The 27,317-nt window shown below is 51.9% G+C and overlaps 11 protein-coding genes across 11 annotated transcripts; 5 read left to right on the top strand and 6 right to left on the bottom strand.

The window, feature by feature from the left end:
* Nucleotides 1–778: 778 nt before the first annotated feature.
* On the top strand, nucleotides 779–4,213 carry VTN31DRAFT_668 (uncharacterized protein; the record flags this gene model as incomplete). Its single annotated transcript, XM_069407316.1, has 1 exon — nucleotides 779–4,213. One exon carries the CDS (start codon nucleotides 779–781, stop codon nucleotides 4,211–4,213), a length of 3,435 nt encoding a protein of 1,144 aa, XP_069263524.1.
* Nucleotides 4,214–4,528: 315 nt separating this feature from the next.
* VTN31DRAFT_667 (uncharacterized protein) lies at nucleotides 4,529–6,363 on the bottom strand (the record flags this gene model as incomplete). Its single annotated transcript, XM_069407305.1, has 2 exons — nucleotides 4,529–5,494; nucleotides 5,548–6,363. The coding sequence occupies 2 exons, from the start codon at nucleotides 6,361–6,363 to the stop codon at nucleotides 4,529–4,531; spliced, it is 1,782 nt and encodes a 593-aa protein (XP_069263523.1).
* Nucleotides 6,364–7,889: 1,526 nt separating this feature from the next.
* Nucleotides 7,890–8,580, top strand: VTN31DRAFT_666 (uncharacterized protein; the record flags this gene model as incomplete). Its single annotated transcript, XM_069407294.1, has 5 exons — nucleotides 7,890–7,902; nucleotides 7,995–8,010; nucleotides 8,067–8,151; nucleotides 8,215–8,373; nucleotides 8,443–8,580. 5 exons carry the CDS (start codon nucleotides 7,890–7,892, stop codon nucleotides 8,578–8,580), a joined length of 411 nt encoding a protein of 136 aa, XP_069263522.1.
* Nucleotides 8,581–8,936: 356 nt separating this feature from the next.
* On the bottom strand, nucleotides 8,937–9,626 carry VTN31DRAFT_665 (uncharacterized protein; the record flags this gene model as incomplete). The annotated part of the gene is made up of 5 exons (XM_069407283.1): nucleotides 8,937–9,236; nucleotides 9,294–9,309; nucleotides 9,380–9,428; nucleotides 9,498–9,524; nucleotides 9,596–9,626. 5 exons carry the CDS (start codon nucleotides 9,624–9,626, stop codon nucleotides 8,937–8,939), a joined length of 423 nt encoding a protein of 140 aa, XP_069263521.1.
* Nucleotides 9,627–10,670: 1,044 nt separating this feature from the next.
* On the bottom strand, nucleotides 10,671–11,243 carry VTN31DRAFT_664 (uncharacterized protein; the record flags this gene model as incomplete). The annotated part of the gene is made up of 1 exon (XM_069407272.1): nucleotides 10,671–11,243. The coding sequence occupies one exon, from the start codon at nucleotides 11,241–11,243 to the stop codon at nucleotides 10,671–10,673; it is 573 nt and encodes a 190-aa protein (XP_069263520.1).
* Nucleotides 11,244–11,457: 214 nt separating this feature from the next.
* Nucleotides 11,458–11,903, top strand: VTN31DRAFT_663 (uncharacterized protein; the record flags this gene model as incomplete). The annotated part of the gene is made up of 5 exons (XM_069407261.1): nucleotides 11,458–11,460; nucleotides 11,512–11,568; nucleotides 11,629–11,673; nucleotides 11,732–11,816; nucleotides 11,875–11,903. The coding sequence occupies 5 exons, from the start codon at nucleotides 11,458–11,460 to the stop codon at nucleotides 11,901–11,903; spliced, it is 219 nt and encodes a 72-aa protein (XP_069263519.1).
* A 448-nt stretch (nucleotides 11,904–12,351) lies between these two features.
* VTN31DRAFT_662 (uncharacterized protein) lies at nucleotides 12,352–14,836 on the top strand (the record flags this gene model as incomplete). Its single annotated transcript, XM_069407250.1, has 5 exons — nucleotides 12,352–12,544; nucleotides 12,607–12,927; nucleotides 12,979–13,919; nucleotides 13,971–14,753; nucleotides 14,807–14,836. The coding sequence occupies 5 exons, from the start codon at nucleotides 12,352–12,354 to the stop codon at nucleotides 14,834–14,836; spliced, it is 2,268 nt and encodes a 755-aa protein (XP_069263518.1).
* Nucleotides 14,837–16,464: 1,628 nt separating this feature from the next.
* Nucleotides 16,465–17,745, top strand: VTN31DRAFT_661 (uncharacterized protein; the record flags this gene model as incomplete). The annotated part of the gene is made up of 4 exons (XM_069407239.1): nucleotides 16,465–16,518; nucleotides 16,659–16,674; nucleotides 16,831–17,135; nucleotides 17,203–17,745. The coding sequence occupies 4 exons, from the start codon at nucleotides 16,465–16,467 to the stop codon at nucleotides 17,743–17,745; spliced, it is 918 nt and encodes a 305-aa protein (XP_069263517.1).
* Nucleotides 17,746–21,945: 4,200 nt separating this feature from the next.
* VTN31DRAFT_660 (uncharacterized protein) lies at nucleotides 21,946–22,431 on the bottom strand (the record flags this gene model as incomplete). The annotated part of the gene is made up of 1 exon (XM_069407228.1): nucleotides 21,946–22,431. The coding sequence occupies one exon, from the start codon at nucleotides 22,429–22,431 to the stop codon at nucleotides 21,946–21,948; it is 486 nt and encodes a 161-aa protein (XP_069263516.1).
* Nucleotides 22,432–23,074: 643 nt separating this feature from the next.
* On the bottom strand, nucleotides 23,075–23,641 carry VTN31DRAFT_659 (uncharacterized protein; the record flags this gene model as incomplete). Its single annotated transcript, XM_069407216.1, has 1 exon — nucleotides 23,075–23,641. One exon carries the CDS (start codon nucleotides 23,639–23,641, stop codon nucleotides 23,075–23,077), a length of 567 nt encoding a protein of 188 aa, XP_069263515.1.
* Nucleotides 23,642–25,138: 1,497 nt separating this feature from the next.
* On the bottom strand, nucleotides 25,139–26,742 carry VTN31DRAFT_658 (uncharacterized protein; the record flags this gene model as incomplete). Its single annotated transcript, XM_069407205.1, has 11 exons — nucleotides 25,139–25,323; nucleotides 25,390–25,576; nucleotides 25,634–25,700; nucleotides 25,749–25,799; nucleotides 25,849–25,948; nucleotides 26,005–26,085; nucleotides 26,133–26,154; nucleotides 26,209–26,290; nucleotides 26,354–26,402; nucleotides 26,458–26,543; nucleotides 26,600–26,742. 11 exons carry the CDS (start codon nucleotides 26,740–26,742, stop codon nucleotides 25,139–25,141), a joined length of 1,053 nt encoding a protein of 350 aa, XP_069263514.1.
* Nucleotides 26,743–27,317: the final 575 nt, after the last annotated feature.

The raw sequence follows: 27,317 nt of genomic DNA, 5'->3' as shown, positions 1-27,317 counted from the left end.
GGCGCGTGTGCTGCAGAAGAGCCAGATGATTATATTTAATGAACGTACTGAGGAACTCCGCGCAAAGGACGTGGGCAGGATTGCCAGTCAATTCTATGTCCTGCAGACCAGCATCGAAGTGTTCAATGAGTTGATGCGACCTCGGGCGAGTGAGGCGGATGTCTTGCGCATGATCAGCATGAGCGGCGAGTTCGACAACATCCAGGCCCGAGAGAATGAATCCAAGGAGCTGGACAGACTGCGGGACGAAGCTGTTCAAACCGAAATCGAGGGCGGCAACGACTCTCCCCACGCGAAGACCAACATTCTTCTCCAGTCACACATCTCGCGTGCAAAACTCGTGCGCCGCAGCTCCGCCCTCATGTCGTTTGGAATATCCTGCTGCGTATTCGGCAGCGGCCAGTCATCTACCATCATATATGGCGGCGCCATGCCGGGGCTCCCAATCGCAATCCCAATCATAGCATTGCTCGATTGCGCGCAAGCATAGTCATTATCGACGGGAGTGGCAGGCAATTCGCGCGACTCCGTGAGGCCAAAATCAAAGCCGAGTGCATGATTCTGCTGGCCGCCGCGGGCAGACGGACTGTGTGCAGTCTTTGGCCGTTGAGCTTCGACCGTGGTCTCCATGGTCGGTCGGTTCAGCGAGGATAATGTCCCGAGGTCTTGCAAGTCATCTCTGGGCAGCGCGTCCGTGTATTTGAGTGTTGGTCGTGAAATTTGTGTCGTGTTGGCCCTGGGCCTCGTAAACAGTCGTGGCGCCATGTTTACCGTCACTATGCGCCCCCGCAACGACTCTCCCCACGCGAAGACCAACATTCTTCTCCAGTCACACATCTCGCGTGCAAAACTCGAGGACTTTGCCCTGGTATCGGATCTCGGATACGTTGCTCAGCAGTCCGCCCGTATTTGCCGAGCTTTGTTCATGATTGCTCTGAACCGCCGCTGGGGATATCAATGTCAAGTGCTTTTGTCACTGTGCAAGTCTATTGAGAAGCAGATCTGGCCGTTTCAGCACCCATTCCATCAATTTGACTTGCCGCAGCCTGTCCTCCGCAACCTGGATGATAAGCTTCCAACTTCGTCAATTGAATCCATGCGAGATATGGAGCCAGCAGAGATTGGCCAGCTTGTCCACAACAACCGGATGGGAAAGACGCTGTCTAAGCTGCTTGACAATTTCCCCACTCTGGGCGTGGAGGCAGAGATTGCACCCCTGAATCGCGACGTGTTGCGAATCCGTCTGATTCTGTATCCCGAGTTTACTTGGAATGACAGGCACCATGGCACGTCCGAAGGATACTGGATCTGGGTTGAGAACTCGGATACTTCCGAGATCTATCATCATGAATACTTTATTCTCACCCGCAAGAAGCTGCACGACGACCATGAGCTGAACTTTACCATTCCGCTGTCCGATCCGTTGCCCAGTCAGATATACGTGCGTGCTATATCTGATCGATGGCTCGGTGCAGAAACGGTCACACCAGTGTCGTTCAAGCATCTTATTCGACCGGATACAGAGAGCGTCTATACCGATTTATTGGATCTCCAGCCTCTTCCTATCACAGCACTCAAACACCCTGTTCTTGAGGAGATTTACGGGCAAAAGTTTCAATTCTTCAACCCCATGCAGACGCAAATCTTTCATACTTTGTACCACACGCCAGCAAACGTTTTGCTCGGATCTCCCACGGGTAGTGGCAAGACTGTTGCGTGTGAACTGGCAATGTGGTGGGCTTTCCGGGAGAAACCTGGCTCCAAGGTAGTTTACATCGCTCCGATGAAGGCCCTCGTCCGCGAGCGCGTGCAGGACTGGCGCAAGCGTCTCACGGGACCGATGGGTCTCAAGCTAGTTGAATTGACCGGCGACAACACGCCTGACACCCGTACAATCCGGGATGCTGATATCATCGTTACAACGCCCGAGAAATGGGACGGTATCTCTCGCAGTTGGCAAACCAGAGATTACGTGCGCAAGGTCAGCCTGGTGATCATCGACGAAATCCATCTGCTGGGCAGCGATCGGGGCCCCATTCTCGAGATTATCGTCTCCCGGATGAACTACATTGCGTCTCAGTCCAAGGGGTCCGTACGATTGATGGGCATGTCGACGGCCTGCGCGAACGCTATGGATCTGGCGAATTGGCTCGGAGTGAAAGAAGGGCTGTTCAACTTCCGCCACTCGGTTCGTCCGGTGCCCCTGGAAATCTACATCGATGGGTTCCCCGAACAACGTGGCTTCTGCCCGTTGATGCAGTCCATGAACCGTCCGACATTCCTCGCGATCAAGAACCACTCGCCAGACAAGCCCGTGATAGTCTTTGTCGCATCACGGCGACAAACGCGACTCACGGCCAAGGACTTGATCAACTATTGCGGCATGGAAGATAACCCGCGACGCTTCGTGCGAATGTCTGAGGATGACCTACAACTCAATCTGGCGCGTGTCAAGGACGATGCGCTCCGTGAAGCTCTCAGTTTCGGGATCGGGCTGCACCATGCAGGTCTCGTTGAGTCCGACAGACAGTTGGTTGAAGAACTGTTCGCGAACAACAAGATCCAGATCCTTGTCGCTACGAGCACCCTTGCCTGGGGCGTCAACCTTCCTGCGCATCTCGTTGTCGTCAAGGGAACTCAGTACTACGATGCCAAAATTGAAGGGTACCGTGACATGGATCTCACCGACGTCCTGCAGATGCTCGGTCGAGCCGGTCGTCCTCAATTCGACACATCCGGAGTTGCGCGGATCTTTACTCAAGATTCAAAGAAGGCGTTCTACAAGCATTTTCTCCATACCGGATTCCCGGTCGAATCGACCCTACACAAGGTGTTGGACAATCACCTAGGTGCTGAAATTGCGGCCGGCACGATCGTCACGAAGCAAGATGCCCTAGACTATTTGACATGGACGTTCTTCTTCCGCAGGCTGCACAAGAACCCGTCATATTACGGATTAGAAATCTCGGCAGAGGACCACAACACCGCCGCCGCGCGACAGATCGTTACCGATTTCATGATTGAGCTGGTAGACAATTCTCTCAAGGAGCTCTCCGATTCCTCCTGCATCGTCTTTGACTCCGCCACGGGCGATGTCGATCCCACCCCGTTCGGCAAGATCATGAGTTACTACTACCTGTCACACAAGACGATCCGGTATCTCATGAGCCATGCGAAGCGCGACCCCAGCTTCCAGGACGTGCTCAGCTGGATGTGCTCAGCGACCGAATTCGACGAGCTCCCCGTGCGGCACAATGAAGACCTAATCAACGCCGAACTCGCTCGCAACCTCCCGCTGACAGTTGAATCCATGGGCAATCTGCCCATGTGGGATCCGCATGTCAAGGCATTCCTCCTCCTGCAGGCATACATGTCACATGTCGATCTGCCAATTTCCGATTACGTCGGCGACCAGACGTCCGTCCTGGACCAGGGCATCCGAATCATCCAAGCGTCGATCGACGTCCTCGCGGAACGGGGATATCTTCCCGCCTGCCGGATGATGATCACCCTCCTGCAGTGCATCAAGTCGGCGCAGTGGCCGGAGGACCATCCGCTCTCCATCCTCCCGGGAATCACCAACTCAGAAACGCTCAAAGACAATCCCAACGTGCCGGCTTCACTTGTCGAGCTTGCATCGCGTCCCTCGTCGGCGATCTCAACCATCGCATCCAAGCTGAACCTGTCTGGACGGGCCGCAAGCGAACTCAGCAGATTCGTGCAGATGCTTCCCAAGGTGTCCGTCGCGGTCTCGGACGTCTCTCTGCGCGGGATGACCGTGACCCTCACGCGCCTCAACGCCCCTTCCAACTCGGAGTTTCGGATCTACGCGCCCCACTTCCCCAAGCCTCAGACGGAAGGATTCTTCCTCCTCGTCACGTCGGTCGTGAACGGTGAACTCGTTGCTCTGAAGCGCATGACCTGGACTTCTGCTTCGACCGCATCTGCAGGAGAGTCTTCGTCGTCATCCTCGAGGAAGAATCATCGTACAGCACGGGCCGCCACCGCCAGAGCTACAGTCAGGTTCCCGGAGAACGAAACGGCGGCGGATACAACTGCAAAGGGCGGTGTTAAGATTACTATTGTGAGTGATTCATATGTTGGGATGGAATGGAGTGTGCCTGGGGTGGTGGAAGTTCCTGAGGAGGCAGCGCCGGCGGCGAGTTCCACTGTGACGGTTGAGCCCTCGCAGCCGGAGAAGCAGACAGCGTGAGGAAATTGTTTCTAAATAGGAGAGAGTTTTTTTTTCAGATTGAAGGGGTAGCTGATATATGTAGTACCTATGCACATGATCAGACTCAACAAATGAGAAAAAAAATATTAAATGTATATATCATTCAGTTGACCAGCAACATGACCTCGTCGAAGATAATAATCCAAGAAACGCGAAAACAAGCATACCTCATTTACCCACACGTTGCTCCAAACAGACAGACAAGAGACGCAGGCTATAATACAAATACCTACACAATCATTAGGAAGCAAAAACCGACTAGTATCGGACCGCGGCCAATAATACATATATTATCTATGCCGGATCATCAACAGACGGTTGATAAACGGTCGGCGGCAACATTGCAGCGCTGCGATCACCGCTCAGCACCGCCGGTTCCGAAGGCCGCGATCTGTGCACGACCGGATGACGATTTGCCGCTGCGGCCGCCGCGCGGGCGGAATTTACACTGCTCTTGCGAGAAACAAGGGTTTGTTTCGGCGCGCCACGACGCGAAAACGACACCGATCGCGCAACGGTGATCTCGAATTGCGGGGAGGCGATGCTGTTATTATCGTCCTGCGGTTCGTCCTCCGTTGTCTTGACCAACTTTGGTCGCGGTTTTCGGTTCTGCTCTGGTGATCTGCTGTTGTTGTTGTGGTGCTGGTGTTGGTGGTGGTGGTGGTAATGGTGGTTGTCGCGGGATGGTTTCTTGCGTTCTATTGGTGGTGGCGGGAGTGGTTGTTGTGACTTTATCATCATCGTGGAGGAAGAGGAAGTGGTGGGGGCAGTCATTGTCGTCGTGGCCGGAGGGATGGGAAGAGTGGGCTTCTCCTTTCTCGCGTCGCGCGGGACGATCCGCAGCGGTGCGACCTTTAAGGAATCATCCACAAGCTCTTGTTCTGGCGTCGTCGCTGGCGTAGATTTACTGGACGTGCTGGTGCAGCTTTCTGCCGATTCTGAGGGCGCTCTCGCAGGGAGTTCTTTATTTCGGTAGTCGTAATCGGTCGGTCTTGGTGTGAGGTTCGATTCGATGGGAAGGTCGAACTCGACCGAGCTCCGGCTTTCGGTGGAGTGTGTGTCTGGCACCGATGCAATTGTCGAGGATCGCTCAAGGGGTTCCGGTTCTGGAGATGATTTGCTGATGGGTGGAGGTGGAGGTGTTGCTGTTCGCCATGAGCTTCTTGGTGATGAGAAATTGCTCGGAGGATCGTTCGGCGGCCTCATGACCACAGGAGATGTCGCTCGTCGTTGCGGCTTCGTGACTTCCAAATCGCTGAACTGTACAATCCGTTAGACAGTGAGGTAATATGGAGCAAGAGCTATGAACTGACCTCATTTTCTGGCACTACGAGATTATCCAAAGTCCTGCTCCGACGTGCTAACAGACCGGGTTGCTCTTTATTTCCAAGCACGCTCTCGAACATTACACTATATCGTTCCATTTCGATTCTCGGGATCTCGATCTCCAGGAGAGCCCCCCGACGTTGGTCAGGGCCATTGTGATCTTCCAGCATCGGGAACTTCTCGGGCGTGTCATTCCGCAGATAACCACCGGCCGCCTGTTGCCGGCCATGCTGTGTCGATGGCCGCAGGTGACTAGCAGGTTCCCTGACGTGATGGTAATCGGGTGTCTCGGGTCGCCTGTGATGTGCCATGTCTGCCGCCCTGCCAGCTTCATGCTTTGCTTTGAAGAGACTGCCAATTTTCCTCCATTTACTGGGCTTGCGCCGCAGCTCCGCCCTCATGTCGTTTGGAATATCCTGCTGCGTATTCGGCAGCGGCCAGTCATCTACCATCATATATGGCGGCGCCATGCCGGGGCTCCCAATCGCAATCCCAATCATAGCATTGCTCGATTGCGCGCAAGCATAGTCATTATCGACGGGAGTGGCAGGCAATTCGCGCGACTCCGTGAGGCCAAAATCAAAGCCGAGTGCATGATTCTGCTGGCCGCCGCGGGCAGACGGACTGTGTGCAGTCTTTGGCCGTTGAGCTTCGACCGTGGTCTCCATGGTCGGTCGGTTCAGCGAGGATAATGTCCCGAGGTCTTGCAAGTCATCTCTGGGCAGCGCGTCCGTGTATTTGAGTGTTGGTCGTGAAATTTGTGTCGTGTTGGCCCTGGGCCTCGTAAACAGTCGTGGCGCCATGTTTACCGTCACTATGCGCCCCCGCTCTACGCTCCTGGGCGAGATGATTGTCGTCGCAAGTCGCGAGAGAAAAGAACAGAAAGAAAGGAGCGGACAGCTTTCAACCGAAAGCCAGGTCGATACTAATCTAATAGAGCAATGTCAAAGAAAACTTGCGCCCAGCGCAAGATGTTGTTATTGATAATAGAAAAAGACAAAGAAAGAGGAGAATCACGGAGCACATAGGAGTCTCTGGGGGCCGGCCTGTAGAAATTAATTCTGTAATAAATCTGTCTCTAGGATGTCACACGTTGTCAAGATGAGACAGGATCTCAGTAGCCAAGAGTCATCATCATTGGTGAGGAACCGACGACACCACAGTTCGGTGGAGGCCAAAGACGAACAGCCGGCTCGGCTAGTCAGGGACAGTCTCTGGACAAGGGCCTAGAAATGCAATGCCAGAGGCTGATTCGTCCATTCATGTCTTTGCTGCTGGATGGATCATGGATGGGAACATTTTGGCGCTGGTGTGGACGAACTGACCATGGGCTTTTTTGTCCTTTTGCTGACAACCAACGGACTGCAAAGACCGCAACGTTAAAAGAAATGCTTATTTTCCGCCGGGACGAATTGGAGTCCAGAACGGCCATGCAGAAAAAGCAGTTGATTTCCTCGCCGCCCACGTGAGAATCATGCTTCAGGACAGGTCTGTGGTCAAGGCCCATCAGAGCTCCCGACTGTGCCGAACTGGTGATGGTTGCTGGCTCTACTCGACACTCCAGGTCTGATTCCGTACCTACCTATCCATCAGGCTCTCCTTCTCCGTCGTACTCGTAGGCCGGCATTGAATCCGCTCAAGGCTGATCCCAATTCCATCCCGGGTTCGGAGAACACAGCCGGGGGTTTTTACCGTGGGCGAGCAGCGCTAAAGATGGTGAAACAGGAGTGGCGTGTTGAGCCAGTTGTCATGCAGGGTGATCAAACAGCTGCAAACAAAGCAAAGTTTCCTCATCTTGGTGTACATACCCAATATGTACTAGCTTACATCCGCTTATCTTCTTTGAGCAGTAACTAACAAATAGAGTTAGTCTTATTACGTAATTACAGTACCTACCGAGACAGGTAGGTGGGTTATGACGCTCGACGCCCGACAGAGTCGCCTGTGCTGGGGTGAGGATCACCTATATTGGCCGCTCGATCACTTCAAGAAGGCTCGAAGCACTCGCAAAACGCACTTCATAGCAGAGGCTTGTCTCTTGATGGAAACGTAGGAGTCTTCAGCGGCAATGCTGGCCAATGACCAGCGGTGAATGCCGAGGCGGGGCAGAATATCGTCACCCCTCCTCACGTGTTCCCGCAGTTCAGGACCAAAACATTCGACAACTAGAAGTGCTGTTCATTGACCGAATCTCACCGTCTTTCAACCTCCATCTTCATACAAATAAATAAATCCGCCTCGAACCCCGGAGCTTTCGTGGGAGTTTCTCTGTTTGCTGCCTTTGTGAGCACAGTTTCTGGACCGTCCGATTTCGCATCACTCCGTGATCATGTCTTGGGACTGTATGTTGTTGCCCAACCACTCTCGCACACAACCTCCTTTGAATTCCGTCGAGGGAAGCAATCGAGAACTAACAAGTCGCGATGCTGAATAGCGTACCTTGATGCCCAGTACGTTCTTCATCCCTATACACATATGTTCGAATGCCATTCCTAACCTCTTCCAGCGTCGTCTCTTCGGGCCTTGTCGACCAGGCCTTCCTGATCGACCTGTCCGGTCGTGCGGTGTGGGGCAAATCCAAGGGAGTTGAGGTATCGAGTGCCCGTGTGTCGAGGCGATTATGTGCCAGAGCTAACTTTTCCCCGTGACCTCAGCCCTCCGACGAAGACCGAGCCAAGATTGCCTCCGCGTTCCAAGACAACTCGAAGGCTTTTGAGGAGGGCCTCACTCTGAACGGCACTCGCTACACCGTCACGGAGATTCGGGAGACTCCTGTGGAGGAGAAGAACATTCCCATTTTGCACGCGGCTCAAGTGAGACCCCTCTGTCGCAATCCCCGTGCGTGCCCATAAACATGATACACTAACAGATTGTTTCTGCAGAAAAAGCAAGGAGTCATTGCCGCGAAGTGCGCTCAGTCCATTCTTGTGGCCCACTACCCGGAGTCGGTCTCGCAACGCAACAATTCGATCAACTTCATTGCGATGCAGGCCGCTCACCTGATGAAGAACAATCTGTGAAAAGTTGGGGAAGCATATAGTCCTCGTCGGAACAACATGGTTCTTCGCGGACTCTGAACTCGCCGCAACTTTGTACTAGAGACTAGCGGAGGCACGATGAAATGATTATAATCTATCTTCCTCTCTGCTGTTTTTCTAAGGGTTGACTCATGGATGGCAGACAGACAATACTACTGCGTGCTGTCTTTTGATCTGATATCGATATCTATTATCCCCAGATTGCTTCTCAGTGTATTTGTACAGACAGATCACATTACAAGTACATGAAGCTTAATATCAATATCAATCGCGGCAAATTAAATCGTCACATCATACAACGAGCCCCCATTCCCTTCTTCTAAGTCGTTGCCCAGCTGTCAAACAGGCAATTCAACGGTGCTTCTTCTCCCGCCAGCCAGCGTATTCAAAGCTTGTTGGATATACGGCCCGACAACCGGGATACTGCCCGCGAACTGACCGATGGTAATCAGGAAATCACCAAAGAGAATGAATATCCCGTACAGTTCGACAAGAAACCCGATCAAAGGCCACCGGAGGAGGATCAAGGCAATCCCTGTGGCGAAGGCAGCGGTGCCTTTGAGCTTTTGGCGACGGGAGAAGAAAGCGATAGTTTTTTGGACTCCGATGATGAGGGTCAGGCCTATGAGGAAGAGGATCTGCATGCTTTGTTAACGGCGACGCAGCTATTTTCAAATGGGAAGGAGGGAACCGACATTGCCCATTGCCAGCCTGGAAAGCTCAGTTAGCTGATCAACCAACAAGCCTCCATTGCAGACAAGCGCAGACGGAAAGAGCTTACATTGAGCGGTCAAAGAAAAAGAGAACACCCCCGAGGAGGAACAACCCGCCTAGAAAGTATCCATGTCAATATTCATGCGCTGCTGGTGTTGCTCGAATTGTGGAAGGGCGTTACGTACCGCCGGAACAGAAGATCACTCCTATTTCTGTTGCACCAACCTTGTCAGACCAGCTCCGGACCAGAGTATCATCGTCAAGCTCGGAACTAGAAACATACTCTGTTGTTCGGAGAGCCACATGCTTGGCATGTCGAGATGTGTCTACGCCAGTCGGCTATGCTCGAGAATAAAAACAGGATCCGGGACGCGTGCCACAGCTTGGAATTGCTCTTCAACACACGCGGTTTTCTTTCTCTGCCCCAAAAAAAGCTCACCAATGTCCACTGGAAGTTTGTGCAGCTGAGCGCGTATAGGATCGTGATTCAACGTCGAAAATCAACAGAACAGGACACACGAAACATCATGTCAAGCGCAGACCGTTTTCTCGACAAATCATCACTCCTACAGGCCGAGGAAGTGAGGATCTCTTCGAATTCCTGAGTAAATAGGCCAGATGTTCTGCTACCAATGTTGACTTTGCCGTTCCTGCCACGTAAGGGAAGCTACCAAATTGGGATTAGGTTCACCAGGTTGTGTCGGTGCGAATGGCCCTAGTCTGTATTTGGAAGGCGGTCAGGCCAGACGAGGCGATGACACAAATCTGACTGTTCTTCACTGGCGTTCTCTCTCCTTCAACGTCTTCTGTTCTTCTTCTTTGCGTCTTTACAAAGTACAGTGCTGCGAATTGATTTACTCTCTATAGGGCTTGAAGCTCGAGTGATGTGTGCGAAGCTTCAAGCGTTCTCGACGATTCTTGACCTGAACAGTCAAATCACGAGCAGCGACTCCAATCCATGACTTGAGATGTATGATTCGCATCTCTACTCCGTACCTTGGTGGAATAAAAGGCAGACCACAATTCCGCCGCAACCAACAGCGTCACCCGGGCGCTGTAACTGACTTTCCTTTCCCATGGAATCTCGGTACCTGGTTGCATGGCTCTCCCGACCAGGCGAAGAAGAACCAAGGCCCCAACTAAGCCGGAGCGCTTTCCTGATCCTGTCTTAGACGGACATCCTGGGTGGAAAGGGCTTGACTCAGAGGGTCTGACATTTTTTTTCATGGCGATGTCGTATTTTAATGTACATACATGAAGAACCGGAATTTCTCGAATGCAAGATCGCGTTCAGAAACCAGTCCTGAACCTCGCACGGAGAGTCGGATCCCCGCCCGTAAACATACCGCGAACAGAACTCATTTCAGGACAATATGTGCTCCTCGCACCTCGAGGTAGCTATCCGCTGCTCCTTGCGGCAAATTCCTAACCACTCCGAATATCTCTTGGTTGTGATATCGTAGCCTCGTCTTGGGATCTAAGTACGGAGCTGGCAATCCGGTGATATCGCAGTACCGCCGTTGCTGCGCCGGATGCAAGGACGGCGCAGACTCGATATTCGTATAGGTAACGGCCGGTCCGCTCGCAAATCGAGATGTAGATGCCTTCAAACTATTCTCCAGGGCCAGAGTCGACAAGTCCTGCGCAGCTTGGGAGATGTTGGTCCCTCGTGACGCTGCTCCTTCAACGGCGGGGGTCTGCGTGCCGTCTGTCGTCCCCGGGGCATACGGTGTGGTCACTCCAGAGTTATTTTGCGTTGCCATCGAGGAGGCTTCTCTGCGAGAGGAATCCGAGAGGAGCTGCTTGACGTTTTTGTTCCGCCGTTGCGATGGCTTCCATTGCGGGTTGCGAAAAGGTCGCGGGACCAGTGCGATGTCGAGCTTTTCGAGTAATCGCTGGTGGTCTTCTCCTGATGGCGGCGGTGGTGCCATGATGATTCAAGTTGTTGCTCCGTATGAGGATGCAGCAACAGACGGAGTCCCTTTGTACCAGGAGCTCAGGTAGAAGTACCACTTTGCCTACAGGTGCTGCGGATCACGTGAACAGTTTTGATGGTTCATCACATGCGCGAGTCCAATTGCTCAGCGCTTTCTCCAACCACCACTCGAGACGCTTCTGAGTGAGGATGCAACTGAGTGATTGAAGATGGTAAGAATGGCCCATGCCCTGCTGCTCTCTAGAAAGCTGACAATGGTCTAGGAGAGTCCACACGAGCACCAGCAGAGCCTCTTGCTCTCGCGAATCATTACCAACATCGTACGAGGAATTCCATCGCTTTGCGACGATACAAAAAGCACGGCTAATTCTTTCTGACAGGAAAAACTCAACGAGGCGATCATGATCTTGAACAAGAGCCTTCAGGTACGAGTCAAACCAACGGCGACGGATTATATTTTATCACACCCTGACTTTGACGAAGGAGGTGAATGTCCAGAACATGAACGTCGAACTGGTAGCGCAAATGTTCAAAAACTATCAGTCGAACGTGCTCTTCCACCTTGAGGGTATGTACTTCTTTCAGTTGGTTGATCCTGCGGCGACGTGCTCTGACGGTGTCAATAGCAACGGAGAATCTGCAGGAGCCATCTTAGTGAACTTGTAGCTCGTATTCCGCATTTCATGAGTGCAATGCCGCTGTATGACACTGTATGAAGCAATGAATAGACCTACGGTCGTAAATGGCCGATTGCAACTACGGAGACCATCTAGGAATTAATATCTTTGCTGCTTGCAAGCCAAAAGACAAAACAATCTCCAGGAAATACCAGTCTTGGCGGTACCAAAGCCGTCAGTAATCCTGATTTGATCCATCGCAGCTCAAGCTCCCGGTCCAAAAATTCACCTTTTGTTGCGGAGAATGAGAGATACGCGCCAACCAACGGCCCAGATTTCAGCGTCTCTCAACGCCATCAGTCGCCCCCTCGGAAGCTCTCGTTCCACCTAACTGCATCGCCTCAGATACCTGGGATGAGCTGAGATCATCGCTGTCGCATACCTAAGCCGCAACCGCTAGCTCCAAAACCACGTATCTTCGCCATAATGACCATCACGTCGCAGCAAATTTTGCAACCGCCTCGCATAGCGAGCAGCGCCGACAGGAAAATACCAAAGCCTCCTCCCAAAGTCTTCCCGATTGACGACTTTCCTTTCAAGGGATACCAACCTCCAAAGCCGGAAGGATATAAACGGAGTAAAGACTCCCCGGACACCAGCGCCATCGTGATCGACAACGGTACGTAAAAACGCACATATCCTATGTCTTCGAGTATATGTGCCGGAGCTCATGGGAACAAGGCTCGCACACAATCAAAGCCGGATGGTCGTTCGACAAGACTCCTAGTTTCGTCCTTCCTCCTGTCATGAGCCGGTTTCGAGACCGGAAGCTGAATCGGACATGTCAGTACATTGGGTACGATGCCTTTGTTGACGCCACGACGCGCGGCCAGATGCGCAACGCGTTCGATAACGGCACGAGCATCGTCAGCAACTGGGATGTCATGGAGGGTCTCCTAGACTATATATTCCTCAAGCTGGGAATTGAAGGGGCAGAGGGGCGTGTGGACAGACCGATTGTCATGACAGAACCGGTTGCGAATCTGACCTACCCTAGACGAAGTACGTTTTCGCGCAGTTACGATCTGGTTCAAGGATACTGACGTGCGGCAGTGATGAACGAGATCATGTTTGAGTGCTACGGCGTTCCCTCTGTGGCCTATGGGATTGATTCTCTCTTTTCTTATCGGTACAATGGCGGCAGAGACGGGCTTGTGATCTCGGCTGCCCACTCTTCAACACATGTCATCCCCGTTTTGAATAGCAGGGCGATTCTGTCGAACGCAACGAGGCTCAACTGGGGTGGCTGTCAAGCCTCAGAGTTTCTCTTGAAATTGATGAAGTTGAAGTACCCGACGTTTCCTGCGCGGATAAACGAATATCAAATGGAGACGCTGATTCACAAGCATTGCTATGTTTCTACGAATTATGACGAAGAGCTCAATCACTATTTGGATTGGACCGGCTTGGAAGAGCGCGACCATGTCATTCAATATCCATACACGGAGCATGTGGTGCCGGAGAAGAGTGAAGAAGAGCTTGCGCGGATCGCGGAGCGCAAGAAAGAAAGCGGGCGCCGTCTCCAGGAGCAGGCCGCGAAACTGCGACTGGAGCGGCTCATGAAGAAGGAGCAAGAGCTCGAGTACTACAAGGACCTCCAGGCGGGTCTTGCTCAAGAATCAAAGAAGGAGGTCCGGAGGATTCTAGATGCTGAGGATTTCAAGGATGAAGCGCATCTGGAGCGGACTATCCGCGATCTTGAGCGATCAATCAAACGATCCCGGCAAAGGGACCTGGGAGTTGAGGAGCCGGAAGAGACGATTGATGAGTCACAATTCCATCTTCTGAATGTTCCCGATGAGGAACTAGATGAGGCCGGCCTCAAGGAGAAGCGCCATCAGAGACTTATGAAATCGAATATCGAAGCGCGACAGCGAGCAAAAGCGGAAAAGGAAAGGGAAAAAGCTCGTCGAGAAGAGGAAGAACGACTTGATAGAGAGAAGCGAGAGAATGATTTTGAAACCTGGGTCGCTGAAAGACGAGCTGCGCGACAGGTAAGACGCTGAATTACTTGTATCCGGAAGTTCATGCTGACATTGATGCAGGCTATTGTACAAAAGATCAAAGAGCGGGAGCGGATGAAACAAGATCTCGGAAATCGAAAGTCCCTTGCCAGTCAAATTCGCATGAAGACAATTGCTAGCCTTGCCTCAGATGGGCCCAAGAAGAGACGCAAAGGCGGCGATGACGACACGTTCGGTGCTGATGATGCCGACTGGGGAGTATATCGTACGGTCGCCACCGGCGCCGACCAAAGCGACGATGAAGAGGAAGAGGACCTGTACAATTCCTTGAAGGCTGTCGAAGCGCAGCTACTCGAGTACGACCCGGAATTCACGCAAGATCACACACTGGAAGCGCAGAACGATTGGAGACGGAGCTTGGTCCACGTCTTTCTGCGCGGGCCCTGGCCATTTGATCCGGAAAGTCAGCGTGAAGCGCACCAACTTCATCTCAACGTGGAGAGGATCCGAGTGCCCGAGGTTTTCTTCCAGCCATCGTCCATCGCGGGGATCGACCAAGCTGGGATTGTTGAGATCACTGCCGACATCCTTACCCAGCGATTCTCCGCGGAGGAGGACCGGACTCGACTGCTCAAGGATATCTTTCTTACCGGCGGAAGTACTCTCTTCCAAAACTTCGATGAGCGACTTCGGAACGAGCTTCGAGCATTGCTTCCCGAGAATACGCCGCTGTCACTGCGGCGCGCCACAGACCCAATACTGGATGCGTGGAAAGGAGCCGCGCAGTGGGCGTCTAGCACAAACCTCGCGGCTTCGTCGATTACACGCAGGGACTACGAAGAAAAGGGAAGTGAATATCTCAAGGTAAGTCTGCGCGACTTGTTTGATGCCGTTCACAGTATCTGACCCGGATATAGGAACATGACATGGGCAACATGGCCGTCTAGACTGTTGGACGGTGTGACGGGTTCTCGATTCTATTCTCGGATTGGTTTGTACTATATTATGTGGCATGTCGATTTGTGATCAGGGGATCTATTTGGCGTTCACGATGGGCCTGCTTTGATCGGATTTCCGACGTAGCTCTTTCTCTCTGGTCTTTTACTCCCAGCAGAGGTACTTGAGTTCCGATGTGATTGCGAATCGGATTTAGAGAATGTTGCACCTGAGATTTCTGGGCGAAGTCCACAACAATACCTACAACCGAGCGAGTAGTCCTTCATCTATCCATAGCGGTCTTTGCTTCGGACCAGTTGGAGCTTCAGAGTGAGAGATCAAGGCATTGATTGTCGCAGTCGTAGTCACTGCAAATGGTGGTAATTCCGTACGAATATAAAAATGCGGCAGATTTCAACTAATGCCAAGACGTCCCTACGCATATTGATTGGCTCAAATGTGTAACCATTTACCCAGAATAGTTAGAGTAAATTACCAGAACCTCTCCCCGCGTTCCAGTATTTTCAGCTCTTTCTTGAGGCAATCGGATAAGAGACGTTCAAATCGATACAGTACCTGCTGTCTAGCGAATATGTATCCAAGATAAATTAAACCAGCTCGGCCAGCTCTTGTCCTCGAAAATTTTTGCAGGAATATGGGTATTGTTCCCTGCTCCTTTGCAGCATCAGAGGTATGTGTCAACTGTCGAGGATGCATGTACTTTTTGACTCACCGGTTGCCTGTTCCTATTGGGCTGCATAAGGCGATTTGTCATCAAGGAGTGAGACGTGTATTACTAATCACCTAGCGCAGAATACGCAGTAACGATACCGTACCTAGTACATTCTCCCCCGGAGTCATTTTTAAGCCCGAGCCAATCTCCGCCTTCCTCTTGATGTTGTTGGTGCGATTACTCATCATGTTGTCACTGGGGTGTCGTTCGATACAGACATCGTATGATAATTCGACGCGCGCATAAAGAAACAAACGTTTGAAGCCCTCGAAACGTTGAACTATATCTATCCGAATCCTCTGCTCCGTATTCGTACGTATGTACGAGTTGAAAACTCAACCTGGAAGCGCACAGCAAGAATGAATCTTACGCGCCACACACTGCGTCACACTCTTGTAATGTGCCACATTCCAGCCTGCCCCAAAAAAGGCAAGAGTGGGGCTTCGGAGTGGCCGACCGTCTCCGAGTGGACAAGAATGCCCATTCCGGAGGATTACATAAACGCAGATTCCCGTAATGTTACGGGCGTTTCCGGAAGGTGCGCTAGCCACGCAGGGTCCGTGCGAGGCTTATTAACCACCTCGCATCTTCCCTCCCCGGCTTGCTTACGAGATCATCGCTCTGCCAACCATCACATAAGCATCCAGCCATCAATCAAGCCGGCTGCAGACAAGCCTTGTGCCCTGCGTTTGACTCCTGGTCGTGGATTTCACTAGCGGTTGGCTCGTCGTCGCGTGACTCTCGGAAGCATCAAGTTATACCCGGAGACACTTTTTTTATTTTTTTTCTTGCTCTTACTCAAGGCGCGCGTGCTTTGAAAGAAGCAAGCAGTGTCGCGTGTTCGCAGCGGCGTACTAGGACGATTATTAATCCTCTCGGTTTATTCGCTGCGCTTTGGGAGATCAGATGCAGCCCGCGCTAGCCCCAGCGCCGCATCCCAGCATGCAGAACTCTGCTCAGGTAAGCAGCTCGTTTCGCTTTTGTTTGTCAGCACAATTATACGCGCGCCCTCGATGGTGTTTTGCCATGGCACTCTACCATGCGATGTTATTGCCATCATTGTTTGGACTGCGCTGACGGAAGGTCAATAATTGGTCCAGGACCATGCTGATCAGGGTAAGTATCAAACATATTCTATATAATAATGTGATAAACAATCACCACTCTCATCACCGCGCGGCCATGTACCCAAGACAGTGACAACGAACGTCTGGGTTCTGTCGCGCATCATCATGGCTGTGTGGGTGCAACCCGCGCTAACGTCTCGCGCAGTTCTCCGTGAACAGCTCATAGCCGCTCAGCAGCATCTGCAACCACAGTCGCAGGAGTCGCGCTCCCAGCCGGGCGCGACGGCCGACCAGAGCTCCAACATCGACCCGGCCATTTCCGGCACTACCATGCTGAGCACGACCAATGCGCAACCGACGGCGCCCATGGGTCAGATACCGGCCCAGGTCATTCCAGCTGTGCAGCAGCCGGCGCCGGCACAAGCGCCTCCTCAGGAACAGCCTCGCAAGACGACGGGGAAGCGAGAGTTGTCGACGTCCAAGCGTGCCGCTCAGAATCGAGCTGCTCAGGTCAGTGCTTCTCCCATGACTTGGTTTGACTCGTGGAAAAAAAAAAAATACTAACCGCTCCATGTAGAGGGCATTCCGTCAACGCAAGGAAAATTATATTCGAACATTGGAGGAAAAAGTCAAGCAACTCGATGCTTTGACCGAGAGCTACAAGCAAATGCAGAACGAAAATTACCAACTGCGCGAGTACATCATCAGTCTGCAGTCGCGGCTGATTGACTCGCATAACGACGTCCCCGAGGCGCCCAGCAATATCGACCTGACGCAGCCTCGACCGGAGCCACCATTTGTTTCGTCGTCCAACGCAAATGAAAATAGCAACAATACGAACACCGCCAACAACCAGAACACCTCCACGGCAGGGGCCTCCGGGTCAGCGCCCACCCCCGTCGCACCCAGCCAACAAAACCAGCCCTCCGCACCGCCTGCGTCGACATCAGCGGAGGGTGATCTCTCTCAGCTGAACCGGATCGCCGTGGCAGGACTCGGGATGCGCAAGCATCAGCAGGCCACCAACGACAACACGTCGATGCCGTCCAAGCGTGTCAAGACGGATCCTGTGGGCGAGGCATCGTCGGATGTGGCGCAGGGTCTGCCGACCATCTCATGACGACGTCTCTCGACCTCTTTTCTTTTTTTTCTCGTTTTCTCTATTCCTTTCACTGTTCTGGAATGTGTTGGCTGGTCAATGGCGTTCATGTTTTAATCAGTGGTTAGCTAGCTATTGGAGGGTATCTATGATTTATGTTTTTGTGGCCATGGCAAAACGGTTGCAATGACTGGCGTGGATCAGGTACGGATGTTTTCATGACCTGATTCGGTTGCTTGTGATGGTCCTTGTCCTTGTATGCCATGCCTGTGTTGTTGCAGCTTTACGCGTCCGATATTGGTCATGGAGGATTTTTGTTCTATTGTCGGGAGGCAATGTCATATCACTATGAATTTCGATTCAACGAAGACATAACCAAAGGCAAGAATGAAATCGACAGAAACAAATGATAAGTTTCAACTCGAGCTCGATCCCGGATACATATGTGGTCGTCGCGTATACATGCCCGAAGTGTCCATCTCCACTTTAATTCCAGCAGGCCGCTCTTCTTGTTTTTTTTTTTTTTTTTTTTTTTTTTTTTTCTTATCTTCGTACCATCCCACTCTCCCTCCTCGTTCGAAACCCCTGGATTTACTTTGCCGAAAGTTGATCCAACTCTGAACATCTCCTGTAGATCTTGTTTTTAACTTGGACAAGTTAGGGTTGATGCTCCACGCGCGCATACAAACCCTAATATACATTGGATATAGTTAGGCCTTGGGGCCAGCGGGCACGTCATCGCGGGACCTGACGACGAGTATTGCTAAAAAATCCCGAGGACATGGATCGACAAGCTCATCCATGGTCATATTACGCTCACTGGCGGGCTCGATCGCCAATCTCCATACATTTTAAAAGGAAAAAAACGTCAAAACACTAAAATCACGAGATCTCCCATATACAGGATCCAATGATGACTGTGCGTTGTTCGAGTTGTAGTATCCAGTTTGATTTCCTTGTAGAACACCCGAGATCGATTAAAAGTAGTATGCATCCCAGATCTAACTCTCTATGCTCCTGTGTTGCTTTTCTCATGTTGTTCTCGATAAGGTTTCTGACTTTTTTCAGGTTGTTCATGATCCAGTGACGGTTGGGATTCTTTGTCTTGAAAGCTGTCGACCATCTGGATCGTTTCATGATGGCGTCGACCGCATACTCCAACAAAACCCTCTTCTCAGATCCAGTGGCTGCGGAATCAGGTCAATCGCACGACGCCAACAGCAAACCTCATCATGGCGATGACGGATTCAGCTCTTCTTCGCAATCGGTCCACCATGCTTACTCGGCGCCGTTACACCGCAAGCTCAAGTCGCGCCATTTGCAGATGATTGCCATTGGCGGTAAGTCCCAATTGAAAGATACTGGATCATTGCTTCCCAAGCATGTTCAAGGTACTGATCTTGATGCAGGGATTATTGGTCCCGGCCTACTCGTGAGTTCCGGCAATGCGCTGCACAATGGCGGCCCGGCAGGGATTCTGATCAGTTTCTCGCTGGTCGGGATGATCGTGTATAATGTCATGTAGGTTCGAATTGGGCCTAGGGAATCTCTGGACAGTGCCTCATCCAAAAGAATCTAGGCAATCTCTCGGTGAAATGGTAACTATCATTCCCGTCACCGGATCGTTTATCGAGTTTGCGCAGCGGTTTATCGACGAGTCGCTTGCGTTTGGAATGGGATGGGCGTATTGGTATCTCAGGGTGACGGTCTGTACAACCCTCACTCGCAATGGTTCGTTCTGGTATACTGATGCGTTAGCAGGTTCTTGCAAATGAGTACACGGCACTGGGTCTGGTCATCGGCTACTGGACCGATAAAGTACCGCTCTGGGGCTGGATTCTGATCTTCTGGTTCTTTTTTCTCGCCTTGTCGAACCTCGGTGTGTTGGCGTATGGCGAGGTGGAATTCTGGCTGTCCTTGTATGTCCTATCGAAGCCAATCTGTTTCTGAAGCAATATCATGCTGATCTCTCCCAGAATCAAGGTTCTTGCAATCATTGCCTTCTTCATCATCGCCATTTGCATTACCTCCGGCGGCATTGGCCCGCAGCCGATCGGTTTCAAGTACTGGCATGACCCTGGGGCATTTGCGGACTCAATCAACGGCGTCGCCAGGACATTTGTCGTTGCTGGGACGTTGTACGCTGGAACGGAGATGTATGCTCTCCTCTCTCTCTCTCTCTCTCTCTCTCACATATGCCCTAAAAGTAGTAGAACACCGCTGATGAGAACAGGGTCGGTATCACCGCAGGCGAATCCGCCGACCCCCGCCACTCCGTCCCCCGAGCCATCAAGCAAATCTTCTGGCGGATTCTGATCTTCTACGTCGGCATGATGTTCTTCATTGGCATCCTGATCCCTTACACCGATGACCGCCTCCTGAACAAGGGCTCCAAGACGGCCAGCTCGCCGCTGACAATCGCGCTGACTGATGCCGGTATCCTGCCCGCCGCACACCTGATCAACGGTCTCATCGTGGTCTCCGTCATCTTCGCGGGCAACAGCTCGCTGTACGTCGCGTCGCGGACGATCCTCGCCATGGCCCGCTCCGGCAAGGCGCCGTGGTTCCTCGGAGTCACAAATCGGTTCGGGGGTTCGGGGTGCCGTGGGCGGCGATCTTGTTTACGAATATTTTTGCGGCCATTTCTTTTCTGGATGTCTCGTCCGGCGCGGGGAGGATTTTCACAGCTCTGATCACGCTATCTGGCGGTTTAGGTTTTTTTTTTCGTCTTTCTGCTGATGTTCTTCATTGGCATCCTGATCCCTTACACCGATGACCGCCTCCTGAACAAGGGCTCCAAGACGGCCAGCTCGCCGCTGACAATCGCGCTGACTGATGCCGGTATCCTGCCCGCCGCACACCTGATCAACGGTCTCATCGTGGTCTCCGTCATCTTCGCGGGCAACAGCTCGCTGTACGTCGCGTCGCGGACGATCCTCGCCATGGCCCGCTCCGGCAAGGCGCCGTGGTTCCTCGGAGTCACAAATCGGTTCGGGGGTTCGGGGTGCCGTGGGCGGCGATCTTGTTTACGAATATTTTTGCGGCCATTTCTTTTCTGGATGTCTCGTCCGGCGCGGGGAGGATTTTCACAGCTCTGATCACGCTATCTGGCGGTAGGTTTTTTTTTTTTTTTTTTTTTTTTTTTTTTTTTTTTTTTTTGATTGCCTCTCAATTCCGGTCTGAACTAACGGATTCCAGTCGCAACATTCATCACCTGGGCGATCATCGGCATTGCACATATTCGCTTCCGGCGCGCCCTCGCCGCCCAAGGCCAGGATCCAGCTACTTTGCCTTTCCGCGCCGCGTTCTACCCCTGGGGCGCCTATGCCTCCGTCGCGGCGAACATCTTCCTTGTCTTCTTCCAGGGCTACACGGGGTTTCTCGATCCGTTTAGTCCATCGGACTTCGTGATCAATTACATCTTGCTCGTCGCATTTGTGCTGTTTGTGGTAGGGTTCAAGGTCTGGAAGAAGACAAAATGGGTCAAACTGCACGAGATGGACATCTGGTCCGGTCGGAGGACGTACGACGATGAGCCCAAAGGAGAGGACGCCGCCAAGGGGAGGAAAACATGGTGGACGAGGGTTAAAAATGTCGTTATCGGATAGATACTGTTAGAGTGTCAAAGTACTGTACTTGAGCATCAATCAATCAACTACAGAAGGTTCTACACGTGACCTCGCTTAGGGCAGTGGCACAAATATGAAAGCCCTTTGTCAGAGTCTACGTAGGCAAAGCCCAGAGGTGACCTAATGTACATCAGAGGAACTGCATGGAGAAGGAAAAGGAGAACAGGTGGAGTGACGAGTCGTGCACAAGTAGGCGATATAGGATCACGTGACACATCACGTGACATAGATGAGGGTCACGTGGATCTAGTCCCATGACCAGGGCTTCTAGCCCGTGACACCCTTCCTCTCCACAAACTCTATGCCTTCTCAAACCCTTCTACGAGTTTCGTATAATCGATCTGCTTCTAAAACCATGGGCGGAGAATCGGATCATAAGCACGCACAGGCACGCACATTCGGCCATTCAACAGGTTACGGCCCGGAGTGCTCTCGAAGAAGCGCAGTCCTTTCGAGTGTTGCCGGTTTTTTCTGGAGGTTGAAGTGTAAACTTAACTCGATCGCTTTGTCTTGGGGGTTCTGCCCGCCAGAAGAGGGCATTGCAGTATGGACATTCAAACTCCATCAATACCATGTAGGAAAACGTGGGATGTTAAAAGGGAGCTGAGTTCTTCCTGGAACTCCTTGATTTGTGTTGGCGTTGATTGCTGCGCCGAGGCCGGCGGGATCTCCGTGACAGGTATTGAAGGTGGTTGTGCTCCACCCCCCCCAGGTGGAAGCGTGTAGCGAGTTTGTCAATGTAGGAGTCCTGGCATAGCCACAGTTTCCTGGCTTTCCGGTCGCGGACGATGCGGATGCCCAGAAACCAGTGAGCATCACCCATATGACGCATCTCGAAGGCCTTTTCCATCTCGCGGCCGATGGCGTGGCATTCTTCAGCATGTTCAGGGCGGGAAATCCACAGGATATCATCGACGTAGAAGACGACAAAGATGCGACCGTTCCAGAATACACATAATTCATCACTGACCGGGCGGAGCCCCAACGCTCTACCTCCAAGGTCCCGAAACCAGGAGTGGCGACCGGTGAAGGCCGTACAGAGCCCTGAGGAGGAGGATGCAATGGCTCGGTTTGCCATATCCTGGAGGCATACGGCAGTAGACGAGCTCGTCCAGCAGACTATTCAAGAAGGCGTTGACAACATCCGATTCCCATATCCAGGTCGAAGTAGGCCACGACGGCCATTAGGGCACGGTGGTACCGGAGAGCCAGTGTCGCGAAGCGTGTGTCCAGGAGGGAACGTAGTTGTCGGTCTCCTCGGACATATAGGCGAATCTTGAATTTGATCAGGAAGCCCAGATCATCGAACTTGGAGCAAAGGTCCAGGTCAAGGGGAGGATCTCCTCATGATCCGGCGTTTCCACAATTTTGAAGACACCTCGTTTGTGGACCTGATCCAGCTCGCGATCCATCGCCTTCTCCCATTCCGGCCAGAAAGTGTGGCTTCTGGCCTCGGCGTAGTTTTCTAGGTTCTGGAGGAAGCTGACTTCGGTGGAGTCTTGGTGTCGAGAAAACTCCGATCATGAATATGAACATGGCTCGATTCACCAAGGCAGTTCTCCATCTTGTGAGCAATCCTCAATAGCACTTGCTTGACTGCAGCAATATCGTTTTGAATAATCTCGATAGTCTCATTCGGTCGAGTCTTGCTTCGGTTGTTCCATCTGGCTGTTGCGCGTTCGCATTCGCATGGGCAGTCAAGGCTGCCTTTACCGCATCCGTTAGCTCTGAAACATGTCATGAAAGCCTTCATCGAGTCTTTGCTGAGTCCGACGCCTCTTCTTCTGACACCTAGTGGTAGCTCGGAGGGGGGTCTGAGAGGCAACGGCTGGAGGGTCAGAAGCGAGGCCCTGAGACATAACCTGGGACGTCCCAGGCGACGAATTTCTCTGTCGACCGCGTTGAAGCGCCTGTGATGCAGGCGAAAGAGACTCTTCATGCTGCTCGAACTCTTTACTTCCTCCGGAATTCACGCTCTCGGATTCTTCAGGAAACTCATCTTCCGGCGGAGAGCAGGAGTAGTATTCGTCTTCAGAGTCAGACTCCTCCTGTCGACGGTGTGAACGCCGCGTCATCATCATCTCTCTGTCTCTTTCTGACTGGTCGCGTTCCTGTTGGAGCGCAGCCCTGGCGGCAGCTCTTGAAGCTTCTTTCCTTTTTCGTCGTTGCTCTTTAGCTGCCCCTTCAGCAGCCTTCCTTGCCGCTCTTTCCTCCCTTTCGGCCGTTTCAACGTCGTCAGTCAGTGTCATCCATTCGTCCACCGCCTGTTGATAGTCCGTGAACTCCATGGGGCACCGGATGCTTTTGCCGCGTATTGCAGTTCGTCTTTTCTGTCTCGAACCACCTTCCTGACCATGGCAGCTGGATCTTAGATCCATTTCCCTGACTCCCGATATATATAATCGCGGATGTCTTTCCACCAATCCTCCCTAGTGGATCCACTCTTGGGGCCCCTCTTCCCCGAAGTCTTATAGTCCTCGAAACGGCTGATCATGTATTTAAAGACTTCAAGTTTTTCTTGTTCCGTTAAGTTTCGGGCCCGTTTCTTTTCCTGAGACTCAGACGCGAGAGTTCCTTCAGGACCGACCACTTCCTCCACTATGAGGGTAGGGGTAGGTGAGATGAGTCGCGTTCGGCACCGTTGTTCGGGGTGGGAGTGGCGTTTGCGTTCATTTTGGGGGAATAATTGAGGCAGTGCTTCGTATGAGGACAATTGAAATTGTCGGGACGCTGTTTCGAAACAGGGATCCGTGTTCAGCGGTGTGAAGAAGATGAAGAAACGAATAATGGCCAGAGAGGCAGCAATTAAATAATGGTAGGAGTGTGTGTCCGGCGCGCGTCGAACCTAACACGACTATACCCTTCTTGTCGATGTCTGAAAACTCGAAGTAGATTCTAGTATTCGGATAAATTTATCCGAATACTGTAATCACTATGCTACTACGAGTACTATGTACAAATCATTGTCGAGCTGGAGGACTCACTGATTGTTATCAGATTTTGTACTTCTGAAGTCAGGATTGTCGCCGTGTATGCATGACTTGATCATAGGACGCATGATAGGGATTGCTTTGCTACTCTTGAATCTGACTATGGATGGACAAGATCCTTGCTCTAACCTTCCAGAACACGAGGTAAAAAGATGTCCGTCCAGCAACACCGCCATACCATAATATCATGGCCATGTCACAGTGCCTCGTTCTTTCACCAGCATGTCGGAGGATTTCTTTCATCAGATACATCAACAGTATCAGACGCTTATGCATCTCCACAGCATTTGTTCTTGGTACTAGAGGTCGGCTTGCGACTGATGTAGACGATGCAGTGATGCGCAATCGAAGCCGAGTTGACGTACCATCGAATCAATGATAGTGTAAACTGGTTGGTCGTTGCTGAGATGAAAAAGGAAAAAAAGAATAAAAAGAAAAATACTGAGCAACAACTGATTCACATTCGAAATTGGGTTAGATACAGCGCTTCAAGTGTGGAATGTCGATCGTCCTGGAGTGATGGGAGAAGTTGAAGAGGTAGAAAAAGGTTCAGGAACGAAAACCCACAAAAAAAAGGTGCAGACCGGGACACAGTCGGGCCGACATTTTTCCGAATTAGGACCATGCAACTTGTTAACTAGTCCCAATTGCACACCCCCTTTCCATCACTTGTCTTCCCTCGAGCCTCATGAATGACCAACTCAGTACTTGCCCTGGTGTTGCAGTTAGGTTGACTGATGTTGGATCGGATATCTCTCTCCAGTTATTAAAAGTTTGGACTCCCAACTCCGATGTCTACTGTGGAATTTTGAGCACAACTCTGCCATCCACCTCATACCGCTCCAGCTTATCCAAAGCCTCGTTCACCCGCTCAAACTCGTACACCTCATAATGCGTCGATACGCGGCCCTCTGCAGCCATCTTGAATAGTTCTTGGACTTCGTCTTCCGTCCCGACGGCGCTTCCAAGTATTTTATACCCTGAGGTAGTAGTTAGTGTTTCAATGAACACTCCCCATCATTTGCACCATCGTCGCGAATACTTACCATGATTGACGTAAGTGAGTGGCGTGAGGGAAATTTTGTAATCCAGTGGAGGAATCCCAACACAGACCAGCGCTCCCTGAGCTCGCAGGAGCTGCAACCCCAAGTTATAACCCGCTGCGTTACCGACGACGACGACGACTGCGGGGGCGCCGATGCCGCCTGTTAGGGCTTTAACTCGTTTCTCCGGCTGCAGGAATCAGTCTCTCCCTCTCTCTTATACCGCCGCTTCAAGAATGGAGATCACCTCTGGAGCTGTGAAATCTACAAACTCAGACGCTCCAGATTGGAGGCAGAGTTCCCTCTTTTTCCCACTGCGAGCGTCAGCGGGCAGACAGGAAATCTACATATGAAGAGCTCACCTGTCGATGGCGATCATTCGATATCCCATTGCGCAGCCGATCTGGAGGCCCCTGTTGACGGTTAGAGGAAGAAGGCGCTTGGACAATGTGAGGCACGTACAAATGCCCGAGGCCCCCTCCGGCGCCCACAATCACAACGTAATCGCCTTTCTTGCACAAATTATCAAGTTTCTTCAGCGCTCCGATCATCGTCACGCCCGCTGGTATCGTCAATCATTGGCCGCATGAGGAGACAGAAGTTTAGAACCAAGCTCACCACAGAGCAACGGGGCCGCAGCCGCCGGATCTAGGCCATCAGGGATTGGAGAAACGAAGTCGGCAGGAGACGCGATATATTCTGTCTCTTTTAGATCGGGTACAGGTGGCCCGGGAAGGATTACTTACGTTGAAATGTCCCTGGGACGTTCTGCTTTCATCAGACAATGTTGGGTATAACTAATCTCGGGGGGAAATTACGTACCCGACCAGAATTGTCTTGATTCGGGCAATGTATGTATGCATACTCGCACACGCCGCACTTCTTGCAGGCCCTGAATGTCCACCTTTTATCACCCCAAAGTCAGTTTCGCTCATATTGGCAGCATGGGTGGGAGCGAGAAACGTACTTAATCCCGACCCTCTTTCCAAGCATATCACTCGACACACCCGGCCCAACTATTTGCATCCAAATGAACCCGAGATTCTGTTGCGGCAAATCAGGGAAACGAACCAGAAACAACGACGCCTATGCCTTCATGGCCTGGAATGTGCGTGGACATGGGCAGGTCGCCGCGGATATTGTGGACATCGGAATGGCTTTTGAACACTACGTTAGCTAGTATTTGAATCGAGAGAAGGCGAAATTGACACACCAGAAACCCGTGTATTCCAACTTGACTAGGACCTCCCCCTGGCCGATCGATGGCACAGGGACATCATGCCGGATGCGCAGCTGTGCGCCGGCCTGGGGAGTGTCTACCCATGCGACCGTTTGGGTCTGGGGGATGGCTGCCATGGTGATTGAACCCTGAGATACAGTTGACGAGCAAAACCAAACTCCGTGATTCTTTTCGAACTCAATTTGAATTTACTCATTCTGGGACACTTATATACCATTCATCGAGTCAATCTGTCCAAAGCTCCTCGGCAAATCATAACGGAGCATCACTCATCCTGGTCGTGGGGCTTGCTCCGTTCTCACAGTTCATCTCCACATTCATGTCGCATGGGCCTGGTGAGCTTTCGTACTAGTATGTACCTACAATTCGCCTCTGATACTATGACGCTCGCTGGGGATTTTGGCTACATTGAATCGACTTCGCTGGTGTTCTTGAGCTTTGATACCCCGGGATACTTTGTCCTAGGGCGTGATAGCTAAGATCGGGTGCCTTTGATGCAGAATCTGTTCTCGCGATTGAACACTTGTACTCTAGTACCTTAGCATGATCTAGATTGCTGGAGATCCGATGCGGGGAAGGAAATGGAGAATTTTAGTTAAGTTACATATTCTGGGTCCCTATCAGATGGATCTGACAGGCCTCCACAGTATGTACATATCGCCTATAGAGACCAGTACGGCACATCTCCATC

The sequence above is a fragment of the Thermomyces dupontii genome (genome assembly GCF_041956625.1).
Source record: "Thermomyces dupontii strain NRRL 2155 unplaced genomic scaffold VTN31scaffold_1, whole genome shotgun sequence".
NCBI classification, from domain to species: Eukaryota; Fungi; Ascomycota; class Eurotiomycetes; order Eurotiales; family Trichocomaceae; genus Thermomyces; species Thermomyces dupontii.
This window is presented reverse-complemented; position numbering and strand designations above follow the sequence as displayed.